This window comes from Vitis vinifera, chromosome 13, assembly GCF_030704535.1.
Source record: "Vitis vinifera cultivar Pinot Noir 40024 chromosome 13, ASM3070453v1".
NCBI lineage: Eukaryota > Viridiplantae > Streptophyta > Magnoliopsida > Vitales > Vitaceae > Vitis > Vitis vinifera.
Genome location: NC_081817.1, coordinates 29,685,796 through 29,713,655, shown reverse-complemented (window position 1 = coordinate 29,713,655; position 27,860 = coordinate 29,685,796). Strand labels below are relative to the sequence as shown.

The window sequence follows — 27,860 nt, the reverse complement described above, 5'->3', positions numbered from 1 at the left end:
ATTAATAACAATTTTTTTTTAAACTCAATTTATAATAGTTTTTTTTTAAAAAAAATTCCAAAGTGAATGAAAAAACAATATATAAATATTATTTATCTTATATTAAATTTAGTATATTATTTATATATTTAATTTAGTAAATAAAATTAATTAATTTTATAATATATATTTTTTTTGTGGAAATTGTCTATTTTAAGAGACGTTTCCCACTTAGGTGTTTTTTTTAAAAAAAAATTTATCATGTGAAAATAGTCTCTTTAAGACATGATTTCTCACTTTTTTTTTTTAGTTTTTTTCGTGTGGAAAGTGATGATTTTTATGAATTATTTTTTAAAACTGTCGTCCACTTATAAAAAATGGGGAATTAGTGACTGCACTTTTAGCCCGAGTAGGGGATTGGACCGGGTTTTGGAACATAGCCTGGAACCCTCCAGCCGGCCACATGACTCGACCGGTTTCCATTTCGCGACTTGACTGGTATAGGTATAGCTTTTGCGCGAGCGATTGACCAAAGAGACTTGAGACACTCTCGACTACAAAAGTGAAAGAGAAGGACAAGAGCCGGGGGAGGAGCAAGTCAGATTCGTCGTCTCCAAGGTTAGTTTCAGTCTATTCTCTTTCAATAAATTTCAGATCTGTTGTCAAGTATTCACTTCTACCTCTGCTGAATACTAAATAAGCATTTCATTTGTTCAGAAATAATCGTTAAGGGCTTAGGAGGGTGTTCTTGCGTTTGTACTTTTAGGGTTTTTAGCTAGTTTGCTTTCTTCAAACTCTTGAAGTGTCTATAAGAAACTAGTTTTAGGATATTGCTTTGATACCAAAGTTGTTGCTGTTTACAATCTCGGAAGATTGTAGATTTTAGGGTATTTGGAAATGGGGGCCGGATGTTTGCGTTAAAGGCGATGTTTTTGGAGGTAATTGGTTGCTGGAGTTAACCGAAAATAGGTTTCCAGCATTTCTGGATGGCAACTCATTTTTCAATATTGTTATTTGCTGGGCATTTATCTACTTTGAAGCATTGGCATCGACTCTCTCCCATATGCTTTGGAGAAAGTCAAACTATTGTCATTCTGTAGTTATGGAATCAAACACTTAACAACTTCAATTTGCTATGGTAATAGTTTGACTTTTATTCTAAATGTAAATTTGAGATGGTTTCTTTGGAGACTAGTTCAAGGATACTTGAATTTGGTGAAAGAGGATTTTGGGTATATGATAAGGCTTATTATGGTAGGGTGCTGGGGTAAATCTTGATTTTGCTGGTAGCCTGGCAAAAACACTGGGAGATGAGTTAGGCATTGGCAGGCTATGTTTGGCCTCCAGAAAATTTGAGGGAAAATGCGAGGAATTGAAAATGAAGAGGAAAAGTAGAAGGAAAGAAAAAGTGAAAGAAAATGAAAAATAAATTTGAAGTTGATAAAATTATTTTTGTATGTTATTTCAAACTCATTTAACTTATTGTAACTCTTTTATATAAAGATTAAATAATTTAAAAATGAATAAGTTTTTAACTAATTTTAATTTTATTTGTTTTTTAAAAAATATTTTTTATAGTAAAACCAAATATGAGAAAACCATTTTCATTAGCTTTTCTTTCTTTCTTTCTTTCTTTAATGCTTTCCATAGCATTAGGGGATGAGGCCCCCCTCTGGCAGCTGAGCTGGCAAGAACTCCCTGTTAGGATTGGGGATCCTCAGGTTTGATCCCCTGCTTACCTGATACACGGCTCCTGGGAGGCTGGTTTTGCATCCTCCCTTGTTTTCCAAAGGGAGCCTAGTGCCCCCCCCCGCCTTCATATAAATGATCACATGTTCATTAACATGATAAGCTTTGTTATTTGTTTGACATGTGATATTGGCTTGGTTATTTACTGTGAAGTAGTCATAAAAACTTGAAAATAGAATGACTAGTTTAGGAAAAATGGGGGAAATGAAACTGGTCTCAGCTGGGATTTGCTAGACAAACAGTTGATTCAACACCTAAATATTGGGATATGTAAATTTAGGGCATTGTTGTCAAATTAAAGGCTAGAAGTACTTTAACAGCTATTATTACCAATGGAGCTAGAGCATATGTCAAAGTCCCTATGAAAATATAGTAGCCAAATGCTAGCTAATCTCATTATAGCGAAAATATTTGAGAAAGGACTTAATTAGATGCTATAGTATGCCAGATGTGTCCTATGTCTCTGAAGAAACTAATTTTCACATGATAGTAAATTAATTGATAAGAATCTTGTTTTATATTTTCTTTTTCTTCATTATGTCATCTTCTTTATTTGCTCAATTAAAACCTTCAGAGTTGTTTTTCCTAGTGATAGTAAGTTATAATGTTGGTTTCTCTATGTTTTCCAACTTTTTTCTTTTTATTTATAACCTCTTTCACAAACCCCACACCCCAATCCCCCTATCCCCCTCTTCCTCTCTTTCTCACAGCACTTTATCACTTTTTTAATTGGATAGGTTCAAATAGTGTCTGCAAATGAGGGGTAGAAGTTACAGTCCCTCACCACCAAGAGGTTACAGCAGAAGAGGTAGGAGCCCTAGTCCTAGAGGCCGCCATGGAGGTCGTGGTAGAGATCTTCCTACTAGTCTTTTGGTCAGGAATCTTCGCCATGATTGCAGGTTTGTTATAATCTTTTCCCGTTTTTCCCTTCCAGTATTTTGCTCTCTCTCTCTCCCCCCCTTTCTCTCTCTTCTAGTGTTATCATAGCTGTTAAACTGGGATGGTTCTCATTCTTATCAAAGTGGATGTCAATTCTGCTTTCTGAATTTTTGGACTTAAAATTTTAATGCATCCTTAGAAGAGTAGTATAATAAAAACACTCAAAAGCATATAAAAAGTAGATTATCCATTTGTTATAGCTACTAAATGAAGGAATTTGTATAATATTTATGTCTAGAGGGGAAAAAACTTGTTCCCGCTGGATTGGTTGTTCTTGTTAGATAGTTTTTTTTTTTTTTTGATAAGTAAAGGATATGCATTAAAAAAGGCAAAACGCCGCAAACCATACAGGAAGTATACAAGGCAGCTTAGGCCTCAAAAAACAAAAACAAAGAATCACCTCCCTTTAAGTGGAAGCTATCCACTCTAAGAAGCCTATAAGGGAGAACGCCTCCTCACCTACATACAATTTGGCCCAACTCCACAAATTACAAACAAAAGAATTCTTTAACTTTTGAACGTTCAAACCCCCCCCCCCCCCCCCCCCAAAAGCTAATCTATTCCTCTCCTTCCACAGCGTCCAAAAAATACACAACGGAATGACATCCCATATCTTTTTCCTTTTCTTTCCCACAAACGATCCCCTCCAACTAGCTAAAACCTCCTTTACAGTTCCTGGAAAAACCCATTTCACATCAACTAAACCAAAAACAATATCCCATAAAGCTCTAACCACTGTACAATATATAAGGATATGATTTACACTTTCTTTTTCACATCCACACAAGAAACAACGATTTGGAAGTTGAAGTCCTCTTCTTTGAAGTCTATCCAAAGTTAGCACCTTCCCCCATGACGCCTCCCACGCAAAAAAGGCAACTTTAGTTGGCACTCTTGCCACCCAAATGCTTCTTGAAGGAAAACCTATATCATCAGACTTCGTCAACAAACTATAAGCTTCCTTGACCCTAAACTGACCACTTCTTCCTTTCCTCCATAGAACTGAGTCTTCCTCCAAGGAGGGTTTGAAACCCCTCAATATGTGGAGAAAGTCCCCAACTAACTCCAACTCCCAATCATTGAAGTCCCTCAAAAAGTGTAGGTTCCAGTTTCCTTGACCCGAATTTTGATCCCACATTTCCTCAACCGTTGAATTTCGTTGCGCAGCCATACCAAAGAGATGAGGGAAACATTGAGACAATGAGGATTCTGAGCACCACACATCTGTCCAAAATCTGATCATGTTACCCTTCCCTACTCGGAATGTCATGTTATCCCAACACCATTCTGATTCTTTCCAAATCTCCTTCCAAACCCCTACTCCAACCGCCCCATTTGCCTTTTTGGGCCTCCAATCAAGACCCTCCTGCCCATACTTCACCTTGATCACTTGTCTCCACAAATTATCTTTGTCACAGGCATACCTCCATATCCACTTGCCAAGTACAGCTTTGTTCAACAAAGCTAGCTTTCTAAGTCCTAGCCCCCCTTTATCCTTGTCTGTACATACCACATTCCATTTAACCAGATGAACTTTTCTCTCCATATTTCCCCCTCCCCACAAAAAATCCCTTTGCACTTTCTCAATCCTTCTAACAACAACCTTGGGCATTCTGAAAATAGACATTTGATAGATTGACATGCTAGCCAAGGTACTTTTTATTAAGGTGACTCTTCCTCCTTTAGAAATATATTGCCGTTTCCAAAGAGCTAGACTCCTCCTTACTCTCTCCTCCACCCCATCCCATATATAAGGCGCTCTATTTGGGGCCCCTAAAGGAAGACCCAAGTACTGAGAAGGTAAAGTCCCCACCCTGCAGCCTAGCTCAACAGCCAACTCCTCCATCTCCATCACCTCTCCAACTGGAATGATTTCACTCTTGGCTAAATTAATCCTTAGGCCTGAAGCCGCTTCAAACCAGAATAAAATTCAACTTAAGTGAGTTAGATGATCCTTTCTGGCCTCACAGAAAATAATTGTGTCGTCAGCAAAAAACAAGTGAGAGATGTTCAAAGAGGGGCCACTTCCACCCCTTATGTTGCATCCTGATAAAAACCCCCTCTCCACAGCTCTCCTGATAAGAACATTTAACACTTCCATCCCCATAATGAAGAGGTAAGGAGACAAAGGATCCCCTTGTCTAAGGCCTTTAGTGCTAGGGAAGAAACCTGCAGGCACTCCATTAACCAACATTGAAAATTTAGCTGAGGATAGGCAACTCCACATCCACCCCACCCACTTAGACCCAAAGCCCATCTTTTGCAACACCTTCAACAAAAACTTTCAATTGATGCTGTCATAGACTTTCTCTATATCCAATTTGCATATAATGCCCTTTTCTTTTTGTTTCTGCCACGTGTCTATCACTTCATTTGCAATTAAAGAAGCGTCAAGAATTTGTCTTCCCCTCACAAAGGCATTCTGAGAAATGGAAACCACCTTACCAACTACTTTCTTCAGTCTATTAGCTAGCACTTTAGCCAATAACTTGTAAAGCCCCCCCAAGAGACTAATAGGTCTGAAGTCTCTAAGGTCCTCAACCCCACTTTTCTTGGGGATCAGCACTAAGAAGGTATTGTTGAGACTCTTGAGGAAAGAACTGTGATCGTAGAAGTCTTTGAACATTTCTAAAATCTCCTCTTTAATGAACTCCCAACAACTTTGCCAGAATGCCATAGTAAAGCCGTCCGGACCGGGGGCTTTATCCCCATTCATCTCCATCAAAGCCACATGGATTTCATCCTTTGTAAAGGGCCTCTCCAAGTTTTCAGCCTCTTGTAGGCTGATCTGATCAAACTGAAGGCTCCCTATGTCCGCCTTCCACCCCATATCTTCTGAAAACAAACTTTGAAACGCATTAGCAATTCCTTCCCTGATTTCCTGCTCCTCTATCAGTCACTCCCCATTGATCTTTATTCTCTCCAAAGAATTATTTCTACGGTGAGCGCTTGTCATGCGATGAAAGAAGCCCGTGTTTCTATCCCCCTCCTTTAGCCATATTTCCCTAGAGAGCTGTCTCCAATGAGTTTCCTCCATAATCACCCATTTTCTATAATTATCCTTTGCCTCTTTCTTAAGCTCTGTTTCCTCCACAGTCAGAATTCTTTCACTTTCCTCCCTATCCCAGAATTCCACCTGTTGCAAGGCTAAGGATTTATTGCTCTCCAGCTTTCCAAAGACTTCTCTATTCCAAACTTTCAATTTCTGTTTGATTTCCTTCATCTTAGTAGCCAATTTGTAACTAGCACTGCCCCTAACCTCAATTCCTTGCCACCAACTGTGCACAAGATCTTTGAAGCCCTCAACCTTAAGCCACATATTTTCAAATCTGAATGGAGTCGGGCCTCGTCTTATCCCCCCCCCACTAACGTAATTGGGAAGTGATCGGATACCGGACGGGGCAGCCTACACTGATTAATCCCATTGAATTGGTCTGTCCAACTAGGGGACACCAGGAACCTGTCCAATCTTGCCCATGCCTGATTGTTTTGTCCCCCATTCCAAGTAAATTCTCCCCCCTGAAGGGGAAGATCCATCAGCCCTAGATCATCCACAATTTCAGCAAATTTCCTCATTGCTGAATTCATTCTCCTCTGGCTACTCCTTTCCCTCGAAAACAAAGTAATGTTAAAATCCCCCCCTATACACCAAGGGTCTTCCCACAGCCCTCTAATCGCCCCCAACTCATCCCATAAAGCATCCCTTTCCACTTTGGAGAACAGACCATACACTCCCGTAAAAATCCATATAGCCCCATTTTCTACATTCCGGAATCTGCAAGATAACGTAAACTGACCCTCTTCCCAATCTAGAATATCCAAAGACCTTCTATCCCAGCAAATCAGAATCCCTCCCGAAACCCCTTCCGCATTCACAGCTTTCCAATCTAGGAATCTTCCGGAGCATATACTTCTCGCAATGCTATCCGACATAGCTTGAATTTTAGTTTCCTGAATACAGATTAAGTCCACCCTCTAGTTCCTTATGAACGTCTTAATAACTTTTCTTTTAGAACTATCATTTGCTCCCCTCACATTCCAACTCAGAATTTTCATCTTCATTGGACAATCACAATCTGGCGCCCTTTGCCCTGTACCGAGCCTTTCTGTTTAATTCCCCCCTCATAATTAATGGAGCATTCCAGTCTTTTTAACTCCCTTTCAAACTTAGATTTTTCCAGTAGCTCTTTACTATGGATTTTCTCCCTTCTTTTTCTGATTTTAGTCAGAAAATTCAGGATTTCCTTCTCCAATCCCTCCGTGTGGAATCCTAGGAATTGGCTGAATTTCGCCAAACCACTCTCCTCCCATTTGCCCTCCTGCTCACCTCTCTCTGTTTGGGTATCATATATGTCACCGACCCCAAACATCCCCTTGCCCTTATCACTGTTACTTTTATTTGCTCCCAATTCCTTACATCCATTGCTCCTTTCATTACAGCCCTCATACACCGTTAACCACATTGTATTGTCAGCCCGAGCTTCCCATTCCAGTCCCCAGAATGATCGAAAAACTCCCCTCCCGGAGTCCGATAAAAAATAATAGAATTGAGATGAGAGGTCCCTAAAACCCTTTTCCCCCAAGAGCACAACCCCATTCCATACCTCATTGACTCCTCTTCAAGCGCCTTATCCGTCTCTGATATCCTAGCCACACCATTTAACTTCCTCATGTCCTCAGTCTCCCGTGCAACAAAAGGCTCTGGCACATGAGTATTACCTGGAGCGAGACCCATCAACAGTAAGTCCTTCTTCTGAGAGTTATTATGGTCTTGGGCTGTTGAGGAAGATGGGCCCTCCCTTAGCTTTACAACTATATCAGACTGTTGGGTACATCCCTTTGAGTTTGGGCCTTTGTTTGATGGCGACTCTGGGCCTATAGTGGAACAACCCACCTCATCAAGCCTATGTGACGGGCCTGCTTCTGGACTAATCTCGCTTGCAACCACACCCTTCATCTTCAAGCCCATGACTCCACTCTGCAGACCAGGCCCACCAACCCCTCTTGACTCCTTTGGGTTCGCAGTTGGGCTTAAGAGATGCATTGCACCAGTTTGAGCCCAAGACTGGGTTATTGGGCTTCGGACTGCGCTGGATACAACCCGACCCGGTCCAATCTCCTGCTCACCCGTCCCATCATCTGACGGGTGCAGGGTCTCGAGCCTCACGCTCACCCACCCCTTCGTCACTCGCTTCTCCGCGTGTGAGATCTCCTCACCCCTAACCTCACTGCTATGACGACCATCTGCTTGTCTGCAACTCCTCCTTAGCACCGGACGACATTCCCACCATAAGGATACCGCGTAGACCTCCTCCTCCGCTTCGACTTCCAGGACACTCGGTCTAGCGTTACCTCTCCCTCTCACCAAGATTCTGGCCCACTGGAGCTCGCCCATCGTTTTCGTTTGTTCATCGATTGTGATAAAGCCGCCACATTCATCCCCCACTTTCTTCAAAATCTCTGGGCTCCAAAGCGAGACTGGAAGCCCAAATAATCTCACCCAAATTTCCTTTGTCTCTTCCTCCTCTATCCAACATCCACTCCTAGGACTCCAGAAATCCAGCCCTACCTGGACTCCTTCCATCGTGCGGTTTCCGGAGGATACAACACGACAAGCCTCTTCCAAATCTTCAAAGTCCAGTAGAACCCTTCCCTTTTCCAACTTAGCCAACCCTAAGCTACCTTTAAGCTCCCACGATTTTGCCCAAAGCTGTCCCAACTTCTCAAGATCATCTTCTCCCCCTAAGTTATCTTTCCTATTCGCCACGACACAATGTTCCAATTTCTTTAACAATCCTATTGATTCCTCCCTTTTCACCTTCACTACGATTGCGTTTGGATTGCCCGACAGAGTTCGTTTTGCTATTGATGCATACGATCTCCCCCTAACAGTCTTCCCCATGTTCTTTCCTTCCTGGGTTTCTGGTTTATTGCCATAAGAGCCTACCACCTGGTTAAGCTTCTCCGCCATGGTCATCCACCCCCTTTTATCCCTTCTGCCTCTCGGGATGAAGATGCGGAAACGTTTCCTCTCTAGATCGGAGACCCCTAGCCGAATAAACACCCCCCCCCCCCCCCCCCCCCCCCCCCCGCTTTGTTTATCCCTCATGACATAGAATATATTTGACCCTGCTCCTTCCATTCCCTTCCCCATCTTGCTTCTTTCTCATCCTTGATACAGAGATTCAGTCCTTCCAAGAAAAACCCTAGGCTGTCCGATCCCGATCGGACCCATGACGAAACCCCTCCCTTCTTCTCCACAATGAGGACTTGGATTTTTCCTTTTCTATCGTCCACAATAATCTCGAACGCCTTGGATTCCACTATGAAGCTGCACTCCTTCCTTCTGCTTCGCGGCGCCGACCCCTCCTCCCCCTCCTCACCATCACACTCACCTACACACTCTCTCTTGCCTTCTCTCGCTCTCTCTCTCTCTCTCCCATTTTTTTTTTCTTTTACACATTCTTCTTAGTGTTATTGTTCTTGTTAGATAGTTATTTATTCTTTGTTTAAATAATGGTTTTTGATTTTTTTAATAGTTTATTAAAGTCAACAATGTTTTTTTTTTTTTGATAAGTAAATCATAATTGTATTAAAACAAAGGCGAAAAGCCACAAAGCATACGGGGGTATACAAAGCAACTAACACCTCTCAAGCAAAAAAGAAAGCCAACAAAGCCTCACCACCCCTTAATTGGAAGCTAACCACTCCAAGAAGCCTATAAGGGATAGAGACTCCTCTCCAATATACAATCTAGCCCAGCTCCATAAATTACAAACAAAAAAATTCTTAAGTTTTTGAATATCTAACACACCTCCCCTAAAAGTTAATCTATTCCTCTCCTTCCAAACCGTCCAAAAAATACACAACGGTATGGATTTCCATATCTTTTTCCTTTTCTTCCCCACAAAAGGGCCTCTTCAGCTAGTTAAGACCTCCTTTACAGTTTCTGAAAAGACCCACTGCACACCTGATAACCCAAGGACAATATTCTATAGGACTCTGACCACTATATAGTGTATAAGAATATGATTTACAATTTCTTCTTCACACCCACACAAAAAACAACAATTAGGGAGCTGTCATCCTCTTTTCTGAAGCCTGTCAAGAGAAAGCACCCTCCCCCACGTAGCCTCCCAAGCAAAGAACGCATTCTTGGTTGGAACTTTATCCACCCAAATACAACTTGACGGAAAAGCAATGTCATTGGGATTGACCAACAAGTTGTACGCTTCTTTGACCTTAAACTGTCCATTTCTTCCTCCCTTCCAAAAAACTGAGTTTTCCTCCAAAGAGGGCCTGTGACCCCTCAAAACATAGAGCAAGTCCCCTACCATATCCAACTCCCAATCATTATTACCCTCAAAAATCTTAGATTCCAACTCCCTTGACCAAAATTCTGATCCCCCATCTCCTCCACTGTAGCATTCCTATGAGAAGCCAGAGCAAATAGATGAGGGAAGTTTTGGGATAGCGCTGTACCAGTGCACCAAACATCAGTCCAGAATCTGATTTTGGTGCCCTTCCCAGCTATGAGCACCATGTTATCCCAACACCAATCAGATGCCTTCAAAATTTCCTTCCAAACCCCTACTCCGAACGCCCCATTAGCCTTCTTTGTCCTCCAATTATGACCTTCTTGCCCATATTTCGCCATTATCACTTGTTTCCAAAGACTATCTTTATCAAAAGCAAACCTCCAAATCCATTTACCAAGCAAGGCTTTGTTCAAGAGCGCTAGCTTCCTTAAGCCTAGCCCACCCTTATTCTTGTCCGCACAAACCACCTCCCAATTAACTAGATGAGCTTTCCTTTCCAAGTTTCCCCCCTTCCCCAAAGAAAATCTCTTTGCACTTTTTCTAGCCTTCTAGCAACGGTCTTAGGCATCCAGAAGAGAGACATATGATAGATTGGCATGCTAGCCAAAGTGCTCTTTATGAGAGTGATTCTCCCACCTTTGGAAATATATTGCCGTTTCCACAGCGCAAGTCTCCTCCTCATTCTCCCTTCCACCCCATCCCACACAAAATGAGCCTTGTTAGGAGCCCCTAAAGGCAGACCCAGATACTGAGAAGGCAAAGAACCCACCCTATACCCTAACTCCGCTGCCAGCTTATCAATCTCCTCCACCACACCAACTGGGATGATTTCACTTTTGGCCAAATTAATCCTTAGACCTGAAGCAACTTCAAACCAGAATAAAATCCAGCTTAAGTGAGTTAGGTGCTTTTTATTAGCCTCACATAACACAACTGTGTCATCAACAAAGAATAAATGGGAAATGTTCAGGGTGGGCCTTCTACCACCCCGAATACTACACCTTGAAAGGAAACCCCCAGCAATAGCCCTCCTAATAAGAGCATCTAGCACTTCCATTCCCAATACAAAGAGGTATGGAGATATGGGATCTCCTTGGCGTAGCCCCTTAGTACTCGTGAAAAAGCCAGCTGGCACCCCATTAACCAGAACTGAGAACTTGGCTGAAGATGAACAACTCCACATCCAACTCAACCACTTTGATCCAAATCCCATTTTTTGTAAGGCCTTCAACAAAAACTGTCAGTTAATGCTGTCATACGCTTTCTCAATATCCAATTTGCATATGAGCCCTTTCTCTTTTCTTTTCTGCCACGAGTCTATCACCTCATTTGCAATTAATGAAGCATCAAGAATTTGTCTTCCCAACACAAAGGTATTCTGGGTTGGGGATACCACTTTACCTAACACTCTCTTGAGTCTGTTAGCTAACACTTTAGCCAGCAGTTTATACAGCCCCCCCAAAAGGCTAATGGGTCTAAAATCCCCAAGATCCTCAGCCCCACCTTTCTTAGGAATCAGAACCAAGAAAGTATTATTGAGACTCTTGAGAAAATAGCTTTGCTCATGGAACTCCTTAAACATTTCCAGAATCTCCTCTTTAACGAAATCCAAACAGCTTTGCCAAAACGCCATAGTAAAGCCATCCGGCCTAGGGGCTTTGTCCCCATTCATCTCCATCAAAGCCGAATGGACCTCAGTCTTAGAAAAAGGGATCTCCAAATTCTCTGCTTCTTGCTGGCTGTTTTGTTCTAATTGTAGCCTCCCAATATCCGTCTTCCAACCCGAATCTTTAGAAAGCATCTGCTGGTAGGCATTAGCAACCCCTTCCCTCACTTCCTGCTCCTCTGAAAGCCACATCCCATTAATTTTAATTCTGTCCAGGGAGTTATTTCTACGATGGGCGTTTGCCATATGATGGAAAAAACCCGTATTTTTATCCTCTTCTCTTAGCCATATCTCCCTTGAGAGTTGTCTTCAGTGGGTTTCTTCCATGAGTACCCATTTTTTATAACTTTCCTTTGCTTCCTTTATTTGGAGTGTCTTGGGTTTTGCCTTTTTCAGTTAGAGAGACCCTTCTAAGTTGGAATGGTTTTTTCCTGGGCAAAAATCGCAAGAAGGCGTGGAGAGCTGCTCCTCTTCACATTTTTTGGACGGTTTGGAAGGAGAGGAATAGATTGGCTTTCAAGGATGAATCGTTATCAATTCAGAGGCTGAAACACTCTTTTATTCTTACTTTCTGGGCTGAGGCTAAGTTGTTCATAGACGATCGCCCTCTAACTATAGCTAATTTTATTGATTGGTTGGGTTCTAAGTAGGTTTGTGGTATTCGGTTCTCTTTGTCTTTTGGCCTTTTTGAAGGCGGGTGTATAGGTATTGTATACTTAGAGTCGCTATTTTAACGTCTCTTTTTTAATGAAATTTATTAACTTATCAAAAAAAAAAAAATGACAGACTTCTCTCACTTTCCATCCGGTCCTAGAATTCCACCTGCTGCAGAGCTAAAACTTTATTGGACTCCAGACTCCCAAAAACCTCTCTATTCCAAACTTTTAGTTTCTGTTTGATCCCCTTCATCTTTGCAGCCAATCTAAAGCTAGCAGTGCCTCTAACCTCAATCCCCCTCCACCAACTTCGGATAAGATCTATAAAGCCTTCAACCTTAAGCCACATGTTTTCGAACCTAAAAAGAGAGGGACCTCTTCTTAGCTCGCCACCCTTTAGAAGGACAGGGAAGTGATCGGAGATAGGCCGAGACAATCTGCTTTGGAGCACACCACTGAAATGATCTAACCAACTAGGAGACACAAGAAACTTGTCCAATCTAGCCCAGGACTGATTGTTAAGACCCTTGCTCCAAGTAAACACTCCCCCTTGCAGTGGAAGATCCACTAGTCCTAACTCGTCGATAATTTGAGCAAACCTCCTCATCGTTGAGGTTATTGTCCCTTGTCTGCTTCTTTCTCTTTGGAAGAGGGTAATATTAAAATCACCCTCTAAGCACCAAGGATCTTCCCAAATTTCTCTAATGGCCCCAAACTCTTCCCACAAGCATTCCCTTTCCTCTTTGGTGAAAGGACCATAGACTCCCGTGAACACCCAGACAACCCCATCTTCCACATTCCTAAATTTGCAGGATAGAGAGAATTGGCCATCCTCCCAATCCAATATTTCCAACGACCTTTTATCCCAGCAAATCAAGAGGCCTCCCGCTACCCCATCCGCATCCAAAGCCCTCCAATCTAAGAATCTCCCCGACCCTAAGCTTCTCACCACACCCTCCAACATTGGTTGGTTTTTTGTCTCCTGGATACACAGTAAATCAATCTTTTGATTCCTTATGAAAGTCTTGATGATTTTCCTTTTGGAATTGTCATTTGCTCCCCTCACATTCCAACTTAACAACTTTAGCTTCATTGATCTACTGCAATCTGACACCCTTTGCCCTGTGATGGGCCTTTCTGCTTATTCCCCTTCTCATAATTAACTGAGCACTCCAACCTCTTTAACTCCCTTTCGAATTTTGACTTCTCCAACAACTCTTTGTTATGAATCCTCTCCCGTCTCTTTCTTATTTTGATCAGAAAGCTCAGAATTTCCTTTTCTAGACCCTCTGTCCAAAAACCTAAGAAGTGACTGAACTTTGCTAGGCTACTTTCCTCCCATTTGTCCTCTTTCTTGCTCCTGATATCTTGAGGCTCAGACATATCTAAGCCCCACTCCGCACCCCTAACCTTGTCACTGACACTAGTGAATTCTACCAAGTCCCAGCAGCCATTGCCATCCTCTCCGGGCCCAACTTCAGTTAACAATCCCAATGGATTCTCAATCCCGGTTACCTCCCCTAAAACCCCAGAACGATTGTAATACTCCCCCTCCGGAGCCCGATCAAAAGAATAAGGAATAAGATGAGGAGACCCATAGACCCATTTTCCCCTTGTTTTTAAAACAGAACCATACCTCAAAGATTTTCCCCTGCTCTTCCCTGCCATCTATTGTCTGCCTTGAAGGCAACCCTTCTTGACGTGGGTATAACCTATTCTACACCCAAAGAGAGAAACACCAAGATACTGACCATTAAACTATTCTAAATTGCAGCAGAAGTTTTTTTATTCTCTATCTCCATCCCTCTCTTACACGTAAAACTCTGGTTTGAGAGTTCACTCTCTTTCTTTAAAGTCATTAAGATTTATTTTTTAGACTACCAATATAAAGAACAGAGTTTAAAGGTGCCTAAGAATCCAATATCTCTATAAAAGCAAACACCCTCCTACCTAAATTGCCACCCATAACAACATTGTAGGATTTCATAGAGAAGACCTTGTTAGAAAGCTGCTCCTTTATCTTCCTCCAGAAGCAAATCCATCCTCTCCAACTCTTGAACTTTAGGATGAGCCCCTCAAGGTGTATTCAAGAAAAAGAAAAAAATAGTTTTATAATTTGGGATGTTTTTAAATTTTTCCTTAAAATGAAGTTTCTAAACTTTAAATAAAAAACACTCTTTTTCTAAACTTTCTAAAGTTTAAGTTTCTAATTTTGATAAGAAAGTTTTTATTTTTCTTTTTAATTCTATTCTTTAGAGGTTTTAGGAGCTCTAGAAAAGAAATAAAAGTTCTAATAAATTACTATATAGATTAGGTGTTTTTCCTATGGTTTTATTGAGATTTTAAATTTTTTCAAAAACTATAAATAAGACTAATTGTCCTGTTTACACTATCTTTTTTGCACATTTGCAATTTGCAAATGACACTATCTTTTTTTCTAAGTGTTAGTGCAGAAGAGTTGCAAAACCTTAAGCTTGTCCTATTGATTTTTGTGCACATTTCAAGTCTTAAGATTATTATTATTATTATTATTTTTTGATATGTAGATAGAGAATCAATTGAAAGAGTGCAAATAAAAGGGGGTGCAGCCTAAGTATACACAAAAAACAAAATAAAGAATACTAATAGGTATCTACAAAAAATTAGCCTCAATACCAAACTATCTGCAACTAAGGTTATCTATGAAGGCCAACAATGAGAAATTTCCCCTATCTAATGAGGCTTTGGACCAATCAAAGAGGGGATTAATGAAACTCTCCTTTAACCTTTGATTTACAAGTTCTTCTTTATTACAGATTTTGCGATTTCTCTCTTTCTAAATACACCAGAACAAGCATACAGGTGCCATTTTTCAAACATGATGGCTCTTCTTATCCGATCCCTTGAACTTCCATTCGAGAAGCAGATTCCTCACTGTAGCTGGAAACATCCAACTCTAACCAAAAATTGACATAAGGAACATTTGTAACACCCTTGTCTTTGCACAGTGAATCAAAATGTGATTAACAAAATCTTCTCATTCTTTGCAAAGATTACATCTATTAGCTATCGTCCACTCCCTCTTCATTAAAAAGTCTAGAGTTGAGGTTTTCCCCTAATTTAGACAAACACGTTGTTAGGAATCAACATGAGTCAATATCATATTACAAAATTGGCTTCGTTTCTAATACAATCTTGTTTGTCTCACATCCTTGGTTATTTCCTCTCTTTGTACAAAATCTCATTATCGATAGTAATTATGATTGAGACAATGTAGACGGATTTTCTTCGATCAAGGTTTGGGGAGGGCAAGAGACATCATCTTATTAGCTGGAACAAAGTGTGCAAGCCTAAGGAGGAAGGAGGGTTGGGGGTTAAGCAGATATCTTTGAGGAATAGGGCCCTTTTTGGGAAATGGCTTTGGAGGTTTCATAGGGAAAGAACAACTCTTTGGCATAAGGTTATATTGAGCATCTATGGGACACGCCTCAATTGTTAGTACGCAAACATTTCAGTTAGGTAGTCACGTTGTTGTCCTTGAAAAGCCATTGGTTAGGCATTTTAGGATTTCTACATATTACCTGTTTTTTGGTGGACAATGGGACAAAGATCCGTTTTTAGGAAGAATCGTGGTGGGGTGCCATCCTTATCAAAGAAAAATTCACTAGGAGTTCTTTGAAGGACTAGGGGTGCATCCTTGAAATCCTTTTCCTCTTTCCTTTCTAATCAAATTTTCATTTCTTATAAAAGAAAAAGGATAAAAGAAGAAACCTTTCTGGGGAACACACATCTCAAACTGCTCAAGAGCCCCAGATAGGCCAATACATAGGAAAAAAATTAATGCATTTCCTTTCACATATCAGGATCGTAGCCATCAAAGATTTAATGTTGTCAATTTAGGCTTCTTTTTCTTCTTGGGCTTTGACATTTCATTTTTGTTCTCTGCTAAACTATATTTGGTTTTGTTGTCCTACAGACCTGAAGACCTCCGCAGACCATTTGGCCAATTTGGTCCTCTCAAGGACATATACTTGCCACGAGATTACTACACTGGGTGAGCAAACTTAGTTAAAGTAAAATCGTTTGAAATTTTTGGAAGTTTTAAATTTACTTTGTAGTTTCAAATTTTGTTCCTCTTTATATTTAGTTTTGTTTATATTTTCTTTTTATGTAGGTTTTCATAGATATTGTTGAATCTGCATCTAGTTTGATTTGTGTGTCTTAGATGAACTTAATCTGTCCACCTTGGCACCTTACTCATTCTCTCTCTCTCTCTCTCTCATTTGCTTCAGCTCTTCCTTATACCAAAATTACTGTTTGGGTAATAGGTTTCTCTTTATGATATATTTATTATTTTAGCTATAGCTTTTTGTTAAAATTTTTTAGATTCAACAGAGAAAAAAACGTATTGAAGACATCAGTCAAGTAATAAGAGTTCTGTTGAAGATGATTCTAATGTTTGTGAAGATTGGAAGGAAGTTGGTTTGAATGTTTTGAAGATGTTCAAGTCTTGAAGAATTTCAAGTCATATTGAACCTTTGACATGCGCAAGGTCAGCAGCCATGTGCTTGCTTTTACTTGACCTGTGTGAATACCAATAGTATTTCTGTAATAATCATGACCTCCCTACCTGGAATAATTTTTTTGTTCATTGTCTTTAACATGCACAATCACTGTCATGGAATTGTCATTAACACAACCTCCTTTTGCAATGTTGAATCTGCTAACCCTGCAGGGAGCCTCGTGGCTTTGGTTTTGTCCAATATGTAGACCCTGCTGATGCTGCAGAAGCCAAATATCAAATGGATGGACAAGTTCTTCTTGGCCGAGAGCTGACTGTTGTATTTGCAGAGGAAAATAGGAAGCGGCCAGTTGACATGAGGGCTAGAGAGCGAACAAGGTAAACTGCTTATTATGTTTTCAGGGACATGCTTGCTTTGATTAGGCATTGTTTTTGGTGTCTCCTCTTTTCTTTTTATACGACGTTTCTTTACCTATCAAAAAAAAAAAAAAAGATTAGGCATTGACTTGCAGCTTCACCTCTTTATGGACTTTAGGGGATTATACCATATCAAGGCAATTAGAACCTACCAAAGACCAAATGCAATAGTCAGAATAAGTACAGGCATCAAAAAGTTAGATAGTGATAGACATGCTAGAAATTATGAGGCTTTTTATGTTTCCCTGACTAGAACATTATAAATGTTATAAACATCATAACTCTCAGTCTACACTAATAAATTCCAATCTATAAGTTGTATAGTGGAATTAAAAAAAGGTAATCCATAGTATCAAATATCATATCCAACATAAATTTTTTATTGGCAAACAGAAAATATATCAGAAAATACAAAGGGGTGTCACCCCAGTCTATACAATAAGTATATAAGCGGCATCTAATAATGTAAAGAAAAAAGCCTATCAATAATAATAATAATGTAAAGAAAAAAAAAAGAGACCAAATATAGAAATAAACAAGGACCACCAATAAAACAAAAGAAAGGAAAAAATGCAAAGGGCCCAAAGCAAGGGTCAAAAGAAAGGCTTTAGGCCATCCCCTACCTCTCAATAGTTATTAGCTCATTTCCCATAAAGATTCCCTCTATTTAAGGGATATGGTTTTCAATTCAGCCCACTACCTGAGACCTTAAAAAACTCTTAAATTTCATTCCACCAATGTAAACTCAATGGACCTATTCTTTCACTTCATTCTGTTATGCAGAGAACTGTGCCATCTTGTCAAAGAATCCTTTCACCAGTTTAGGCATCACATAGGAGACTCCAAAACATGAAATAGTGGAAGCCACATGTTTCAATCTATTCCACAAGAGGGTGATTAATGGATTTCTCATTTTCTTTGCACATCCAACACTTGTTATTATAACCAATGTTTTTAAAACTGGACCAATCACTGAAATAGAAAATTTACTAGGTCACAGTTTAACAGTTGGACTAATGGTTGAACCATAGCTGAGCCATAATGCTAGTGTGACATCATAAATATATAATTTTTACATATTATTAAAATTTAAAATAGTTATAAGTAGTTAAAACTATATAGAAATAATTAAAAGACTTAAAATATTTTATCTTTAATATTATTATATTAAATCGTGGTAAGGATCAAATTTAAATGTATTAAGATTTTTTATTTTATTAAATTGTAAAATTATAATATTTAATAAAATTATAATATTTAATTATTAAGAAGATATATCATTTATCAAAGAGTGAAATAAAATTTTATTATTATTTTATTCACATTTCATTAACTTTTTATTTTATCATTTTTTATTTGAATTTCATTAGCTTTACAATTTTATCATTTTATTATTTAGCTTGGTACAACTGCATGTCTAAATAGTGAATATATTTAGTGTATGCAAATACTAGAACAACAAGGGCATTTGCGTAGTGGTAACCGGCCACAATCCTCTGAAGGGATGGCTCAGATTCAAAACCTCTCTATGCCTTTCGTTGCATTTTTGGGGACAAGAAAAAAAAGAACAAAGGGGTCAAATTGATGGTCCAGTTAGCCAGTTTTCTAGTCTGACCGGCTGGTCCACTGGTTCAATGCTGTTCTAAAGCCAAAAAAGGCCCACTTAGTGAACCCAACTAGAGACATGACCCATCAGCTGTTCAACTGGTCTGGTCCAGCCAACTAGACACCTTCTTTGTGTGCTACAACCTGAACAAATCCAAAAGCAATCCTTTGGCATGATCTCCCCACACCTAAGATTATACCAGAACCTGGTCCTCAGTCCAATTGCCACAGATATCCTAGTTAGAGCATGACAGTTATCTCACCCCCATCCAATGGCCCTCCCTTTCCCTCCCTAGAACACCAACCACCTTCCTTCTTGTCAAACTTGTCCACACAACTTTCCTCTATGATCTATCTGAATCAGTTGCAACCTTCTACAACCATTTAATAAAGCTTTGTTAAGAAAAAACAAACTTCTATTCCTAACATCAGCACCAACCCAATTGCTTTCTTAGTTGGTAGTGGGTGGAGGGTGAAATTTTGGAAGGATGAGTGGTGTGATGATGTGGCACTGTGTACTTCTTACCTTGCTCTTTATGCTATTGCTGGTTCTAAGGAGGATCGGGTGGCAGATGTTTGGCACTCGACAATTGAAGAGGGGTGTTGGGCCCTTCGTTTTTCTAGGGCCCTTAATGATTAGGAGCTAGATTTGGTGGAACGGTTTCTCTTGAGTTTGCAAGAGAGGAGTGTGTGTAGGGAACAAAAGGATAAAGTGATTTGGACAGGATCGAAAAATGGGAAGTTTTCTATTAAAGCCCTATATTCGACCTTGGAGACAGAAAGTACAATGCCATTTCTTGTTAGTGTGATTTGGAATTCTTGGGTTCCCTCGAAGGTGGGTTTTTTTTTTTTTTTTTTCACTTAGGAGGCTTCTCGGGCTAAGGTGTTAACTTTGGATCATTTAAAGAGGAGAGGATGGTCTTTAGCATATAGATGTTTCTTTCGTATTGAAAACAATGTTTGAAATATCGGGATATATCGGAGATATATCACCGATTTTTCGATTATCAGAGGGCTCTGACACGATAAATAGCATAGATATACTGATCATCTGATTTTTAGGAATTCTCTCTTTTTCGTTGATTTGTCGGTGATATATCGAAATTTCAGTGTGGGCATTTTTTTCGAAGCCACATCAACACCTTTCAATGGGTTTCACCTAAAAATTCGATTTGTTCGTGCATTGGACTAGGAGAAGACGACCTAGTAAGTCCAAGCCCAACAACTCATAAGCACTACTGCTATAAGGGCGACGACCTTTAAATAGGGCTTTGTTGTCTTTCAAATTATTGATGTGGGACACTATACTTTACACTTAAAAAAAAAACTCATTTCACTACACATAGGACCAAGACTCGAACCGAGAACCTCACATTTGTGAGGAATGCCCTATGTCATTACACCATAACTTCATTTGTGTATGAATTCATATATATATATATATATATATATATATATATATATATAATATCTTTTATAAATATAAATAAATTTTATATTTTATATTATAAATTAATTAAAATAAAATTATTATAAATAAGTTGAATTTAATTATCTTATCATGTATTTTATACTAAGTATAAGATAAATATAAATTTATAAAAAAAAAATTATCAATATTTTTAAATAAAAAAAACTTGTCTAAGCATCATTATCAATTTCTTCAATAAAAAATTCAATACTTGTATTATTATATGTTTTATCATTTATTAGAAGTATTTTCCAATATTTTTATGAGTTTTAATCAATTTTCAGTTCATTGATATTTTATGTCAAAATATCCATCGATATTTTCCGATATAGCTTAATATATCTATGAAATCAAGTTACCAATATATTCGTTGAAACCGATATTTTTGTCCTTGATTGAAAAGGAAGAGACCATTGACCACATCCTTATCCATTGTATTAAGACAAGAGTGTTATAGAATCTTTTGTTCTCTCAGTTTAGAAGGCTTTGGATACTTCCTTCTTTTGTTAGAGACACACTTTTAGGATGTCATGGTTCTTTTGTTGGTAAAAGGCAAAAAAGGTATGGCGGCAGCTCCTCTTTGCTTATTTTGGACCATTTGAAAGGAAAGAAGCAGAAGAGCTTTCGAGAATGAGGAACAGTCTATTCAAGGGTTAAAACATGTTTTCCTTTGTAATCTATGGGATTGGTCAAGGTTGTTTTTAATTTTTGGTCCTTCTTCAATTGTAGATTTTGTGGATTAGGTGGGTTCTTTTTGCGGGGGGCGTAGTTTTTGTAGGTCCTTCTCCTTTTTTTGTGTTTTTAAGAGTTTGTTGTATACCGCCCTATGTACTTTGGAGCGTTAGCATTGTTTTGACATTTTTTGTTTATAATACACTATTGCTTTACTCATCAGAAAAAAAAAAAAAAAAAAACATCAGCACCAACTCATCCACATTTTCCACATTCCCTACCAAGAGAAGCTTACTCTTCCCAAGATCTACTTTTAAATCAATAACTACTCCTAAGCAAAAAATGATGCACCTAAGATACAATGACTTTAGTCTCATTGAATGATAGTGTCAATGACAAACATGAAACAAAAATCTAGAACCCTTATCACTATTTTCTTTTCAATGTTAAACCATCTGTGAAATATTTCTCCCCTACCCTACATTGAAAGAGCAACACAAGGCCTTTGTCAGCAATACAAAGAGATAGGTTGGAGGTTCCCTTGCTTTAAACGCCTTATGTTTTAGAAGAAACCTGTAAGTAACCAACCTAACAATTTAAACAGTTGGTATGTAAGATTTAATCCACCTAATCCATTTCAGATCTAGGTTGTCTCTCCTTTTTTAGGAACCAACACAGTGAAGGTTGCATTTCTTGCCTTTTTGCAAAATTGCCAAAGTCATGGACATCCCTCTAGAAAGCCTCAGACATCCTTTCTGTCTCCCAATTGTTTTGTTCAAATACCATAGTCAAACCATCAAAGCTGGGGGATTTATTCCCTCTAAGATCATATAATGCAGCTAAAACCTCATTGAGTTTCAAGGCTTTTTGTTCTTTTAATAGGCAAAAAGAGTGATTGTATTAAAAGCACTTGAAAAAGGTGCATCAAAGTACACATAGAGCATAAAAATAGCACCTTACAACAAGCAAAAGGAAAGTGCAACAACAACCTTAACCCCCAAACCAAGCCTAAAGCCCAAGAGACCTAGAAAAAATAGTGTGCCTCCGGATGACCTTCTTGCAGGCATACCAAAACGGGTTGTTGCAATCCAAACAAAGCCTAGATGAACTTCCTCTTGACATTGTCAGAAGCCCTCTAGCATTCCAAAGGGATGAAAAAGGTATCTTCTACCCACTGCTGTGATTTCCCACTCCCCCTTTCCACATCCTGATTGTCTACCTTATGGTACCTTATAACTCACAAAACACTCCAATTTCTTTAGTTCCCTTTCAAAATTTGAAGATGAGGAGCTCTTCTCTATTCCCTTTCAAAACTTTGTCCTAGCCTTCATTTTTCTGAGGAGAGCCAAGATCTCAGCCTCGAAGCCCACTGTCAGCATGCACAGCTAGTTGCTGAAAGCTGCCAAGTTGCTTGAGGACCAATCCTCCATAGGCACCTTTGCCCTTGGAACTAAACCAAGACATGCCCACTATTCCTTATCCTCCTTACCCACTGCAACTTCGATTGGCCTCACCCCAACCTCTTCAAACTCCACTGAAGTGTCGTCCACCAAAACCATTTTTAGGGGACTGCTACCCTCTCCTACTGGATCAATTGCAAAATCCACCTCAGATCCCTCTAGACCAAGGCCATTCCTAGAAAGAGAAGGAGAAGAAGTTGCCTGTGTCTCCAGGGAAGAAACAGAGAAAAAAATAGTACGAGGGTGTCTTATCGCTTCTGCCATGAGGGCCATGCCAGTGCTTGTGCGAAGAAACACCGGGGGAGAGAGCTCAGGATGATGGAAATCGTGCCCTCTAGAGGCAAAAGAAGCCCTAAAAAAGAACCAGCTCTCCATTGGGGTATTCTTAGAATCAGCACCATAGCGCAGGTTAACAGAGCCCTCACCACCACCTTGGGCCACACAAACAAGAGTATTATTGACCTTCTTAGAATGATGGCCCACTCTGCAAGTCTCCTTAGAAATTAAAACTTTTGACCCTTCCAATGGCCTATTAGATAGATGGGCAGCCACTTCACTTGAGAATACTTCAAAGACTTGGGCCTCTTTCAAGCCCTCAAGGCCCGCTCTTTCCAATCCACCAACAACCCCACATGGGGCACCCTTAAAAGATACCATACCCATGCAGCCCCCATTGCAAACAACTTTCCTCCCATCACCATCACCCTCTACAGCTTTTTGCAGCCCACTACCTACCATAGCCTTTTCAGAATTGCCAGCCATTACTAGACCTTTCCCCTCTTTCCCCCCCTACCATAGGGTGACAAGACATCTGCCTCCAATTGCAACAGCAGAACTTGCACACACATGCTCTCTTTAGCATGTGTGATGTAGTAAAACCCTAGGATGGTTGTCTACACTCAAAAATAGGTGGGCTAGGGTTTTGTTTTTAGGATGTAAGGAGATGAACAAGGAATAAAACTTATGGTAGAGAAAAATAAGATAAAAAAATAAAGAGAAAGAAGAAACGATGAAGAAAAGATGAAAAAACCTTAGAGTCTCACTAAGGTCTTCTAGGAATCTCACTTAGAAGAAAACCAATAGAGTCTCACCATTGAGGGTTGCAATAATTGCAATGAAAAAAATATAATATTATTAACATCAATCAATTCATTCTTTTGATTTACATCGATTAGCCTATATAGGCTTCTCTAAGAAATCCAAAGTCTACTAAGATTCTAATAACCTGTTATGACTCTAATTATTATTATAATGTCCAAAGTTTACTAGGTCTATAATAACCTATCATGACTCAAATTCTAATTATATTATAACTTAACTAGCTAATCTGAATTTGACTCCAACAAATACTAATCCTATTTCAATTGTAATTATTATTAATTCTATTTAAAGTTTATTTATGTCTTCACTTTCCTCCTTGAATAGACTTTAAAAGACTTTCCCCCATCAATGTGTCTCCCCTGTAACTTCACCCCTAATATCTAGACCAATCCCATTGCTCAGAACCTCTTGAGAAATATGTGGTGGTACTTCCCACCACAATTGAATGGCGAAGCAAGACAATCCCACCACCACCATCAACAACCCAGACTTCCTTCTCCTATCCAATCTCACCAAAACTCATGCCCTTTTCATGTGTTGGGGATGAGCTATGTCTTCATCCACTGCAACAAAACCACCACAACTATCCTCTAGCTTCTTGAACACCTCCCAACACCATAAGTGCAGAGGAAGCCCCACCTTTCTCACCCACACTTTCTTAGCATGCTTACCTTCCCTCACCTCTGGGGCCCATCTATCCAAATGCAAAACCTTTTCCTTATACCTTCTTAAACCCCTTGACAGCACCATCTTTGCATTAGGGCTACCCTCAAAATTGAACAAGAGAAGAGCACCCCCTAGCAATGAAATTCTCAATCCTCCTTTTAGAATCCAACTATGATGTCTCCATCTCCTTAATCCAAGCAATTTTGGAGTTAGGTCTAGATATTCTCCCCATTTCCCTACTAGACAGCTACTCAAATGCTTCTTAGGTTGAATCTCCTTCTCATCTGAATCTAGACTGCTTAACTCACCAAACCATGCTCTTTCTTAACCAATTCTACAAAAGACCCTTTCAACAGGTCCACTTAACTACTACCTCTCTCCATAGTTCTTAAGGCAGCCGGTGTCAGAAGCTTCCTTTCCTTCGAGGAGGAAACTACTTCGAGATAGTCAAAGCTTCGCAGCTAGGATAGACCACCACCCAGGGAGACCCCTTCCTTTATGGAAAATCATACCGAACCTCTTGGCCTCCAAAGACCAAACCAATTAAAGAATGAACTTCCCTCCCCCATTTGAAGGTAGTTCCAGCCTGAAGTTCCTCCTATCTTCAAGCCAAACTTTGTTGCACAACTTTCCATCCTCACCCCTACAAAGCTTCCACACCTTCCAACAAACAACACAAACTTCTTTCCCTAAACCTAATCCACGAGGACATGTCTTTGCATCTTACAAGAATTTTCCCTTTCAGTTTCCCTCCAACCACCTCTACGAAGATTTCAAATGACTTGGACTCCACTGCAAACTAGCACTTACCACCTCTCATCTCTCACCCATCTCTTGCTAGAGCTTAGAAGCTTGTTGGAGAGACATTTCTCAACATCATTGATTCTGCTATAATTTTATGGGGCAATGTATTAAGTTTCAAGGCTACCTTCATAGTCAGCAATACCTTTAATATTAAGCCCCTATATGTCAGGTCTTCTTACCCCTGGATCTAAATACAAGTTCAGGAAGCTCATTAATATTTTTTAAAATAGGGAAGAAAGAATTTATCAAACAAAAGACTAGTAAAAGGGGTGCAATATAAGTTCATGGGAGAAATACAAAGGTCACCAATAGGCAAAAGAAATGACAACACAAACACCCCTCTAAGACTCCTTTAGCAATTAATTTGAGCACTCCAAGCCTTTGAAAGTTCTACCATTGAGTTGTTGATGCCAAATAGGGAAGAAAGAAGTTATCAAACAAAAGCCTAGGAAAATGGAGTGCAATCTAAGTTCATGGGAAATATACAAAGGCCACCAATAGGCAAAATAAAAGACAACATAAACACCCTTTTACTAATTTGAACACTCCAAGCATTTGAAAGTTCTACCATTCAGCTGTTCATGCCAAATGGGCCAAAGCAAGCACAATAAGCCATTCTTGACATCTTCTTTTGCTTCTTACTTACAAAGCTCCTATTCCATCACAGTGGAACCTCTCTTCCTGATCACAAAAACACCCTAGAAAGGCTAAAAAGAGAGAATAACAAAGCCACTAACTTCTACCTTTATCACAATGGATTAACAAATGATCAACTGATTCTTCAACACACTTACAGAGGTGCATTTGATTAAGACCGCCGTCCTTTCCTAAGCTGGTCCATAATTAAAATCTTTTCAAGAACAACCTCCCATGCCAAAATGAAAAAGTCCACTTTTATGGGGACCTAAAAGCCCAAACTTTATTTAGCCTGGTAAAACCTCCAGAATTAGGTTCCAAAGTGCAATAAAATGATTTTTGCAAGAAATTTCCATCTTTAGCATACCTCACATGGTCACACCAACATATTATCCTGATCTGAGCACTCTCCCTGAAGTTGCTTAAGGAAAGATCCACAGTTTCTGACTCCCAATCATGAAAATGCCATAAAATCAAGGTTCCAATGCCCACATCTGCTGACTTCTTCCCAAACATTAGAGACACAAGCATCCTTAGAGAGGCAGTTATGGAGAACAAAGACGGTTGGAAGCACTTAACAAGAGTCACCACATTATGCAAAAACCTAACCGTTCTACCATTTCCCGCTAAAAAGTTCATTCTTGGAAAGACCTCCACCCATCAACTGTCTAGACCCCACTTTCTGGCCCATTATCTTTAAGATCATATCCCACTTCATCCAGACCATCAAATCTGCTCTCATATAAATTCATATTGCCCATGTCCCAAATAAGGAGCTTTTAAATTGGACAAAAAAGGAAAATTAAAAGCCTTGAGTAGCTCTTGACATAATAATTATTGAAATTCCAATTGAGTCACTCCACCAAGACTGGGTTGATAAGCCTCTATCTCTGAATTGCCTTCCTCTTCAACATCTAGTAGCCAAGTTGAAGTCATTGAACTTGGCCTTTGATTATGCCTAGCAGCTAGTGTAATCCCTTGCATCTTCAACCAACTGGACTTGCACTGTGCTAATATCTCTATCTACCTTTGTCAAATGTCAAATCATTTTCTGCATCTATCAATAGATCATCGCTCCTTTTCCTTATCAATCATTGGTTATCATAAGAATTTTCTAGTGTGATGGGCCAATAAGACCATACATACCATAACATGGTTTAAGAGTTTGACTATATTATATATAGTTTTATTTTGTGCGAGTTTATAAGCATTTGTAATATTGAGGTCAAGTGGCTGTAATTTACTATTCTGTGTACATTAAAAAGAAATTAAATCTAGAATATACAATTAGTGGGATTATAGAGCAGGATAGAGCTAAAATTCCTCTCCAAAGGTTGAAGGGGAAGATCTAGTCTCCAGGATCGGTGAAGGCAAGAGAGTTAGCTGGGGGCTTGCTGAGTTCCTAGGTCTTTAGGGTTTCGGCTTTGTTTGGTGGTGGTTTGTTGCCCTTTCCTTTCGCTGCCTTTCGATGTTATTTGTATATTTTGTGTGTACTTGGTGTGCCTTTTCTAAGCACTTTTAATATAATTATTTTTTTTCCTATAAAAAAAAATAGTGCAGTCTCTTCTTATTTTTCTGGTATTAAGATTTCTGATATTACGTAGTGTTGTTGGTAGGGGTCGACCATCTGACCGCAGGAGGTCTCCTCCTCGCTATTCACGCTCACCTAGATATGCTAGATCACGGTCCCGAAGCCCTAACCACTATCCCCCTTCTCCTAGGAGGAGGCATTACTCAAGGTATTTGATAAAAATTCCCATTTCAATCATGGTTTTGTTTTTCATATTTTCCATAATTGTTTTTCATTGGGACAGATCTGTTTCACCCCAAGATAAAAGGAGGTACAGCGGAGAACAGCCTTACTCTGCTTCTCCTCCTGTTAAAGGTTCAAAGAGCCAAAGTCGCAGCCCAAGCAGGAGCAGGAGCCAGACCCCCGTGGACTACTCAAGGGGCCTGGACAGGGAAAGGTCTCTAAGTCAGTGAGCATCTAATGGATGAAAAGTGTTATGCCCTCTAGTACTCGTGGATTATCCGATGTTGTCTGGAACTTTGACTATTACATAAATCTTACTCTATTTTCAAACTATTGGTTGGGATTTTCCAGATTTGACATTTATATTTGGAAACGCTTAGCATTTTCTGCCCACTAGCTTGACAAAGATTGTAGTTTAAAACGTTAGGATGCTTTATAATACAGATCCTGTTGAAATTGTATGTCA

At 39.5% G+C, this 27,860-nt stretch overlaps 1 protein-coding gene across 4 annotated transcripts; it reads left to right on the top strand.

Moving 5' to 3' along the window:
• Positions 1-357: 357 nt before the first annotated feature.
• Positions 358-27,860, top strand: LOC100259677 (serine/arginine-rich SC35-like splicing factor SCL33). 4 transcript variants are annotated; one of them, XM_002267194.5, is made up of 6 exons: positions 358-597; positions 2,466-2,627; positions 16,264-16,341; positions 17,023-17,187; positions 27,258-27,380; positions 27,456-27,860. In XM_002267194.5, the coding sequence occupies exons 2-6, from the start codon at positions 2,485-2,487 to the stop codon at positions 27,622-27,624; spliced, it is 678 nt and encodes a 225-aa protein (XP_002267230.2). In that variant the 5' UTR covers positions 358-597; positions 2,466-2,484; the 3' UTR covers positions 27,625-27,860. The 4 variants fall into 4 exon arrangements, with proteins under 4 accessions (XP_002267230.2, XP_059597518.1, XP_010659541.1 ...); XM_010661239.3 differs by having other exon boundaries at positions 359-597; positions 27,246-27,380; XM_059741535.1 differs by having other exon boundaries at positions 27,258-27,860.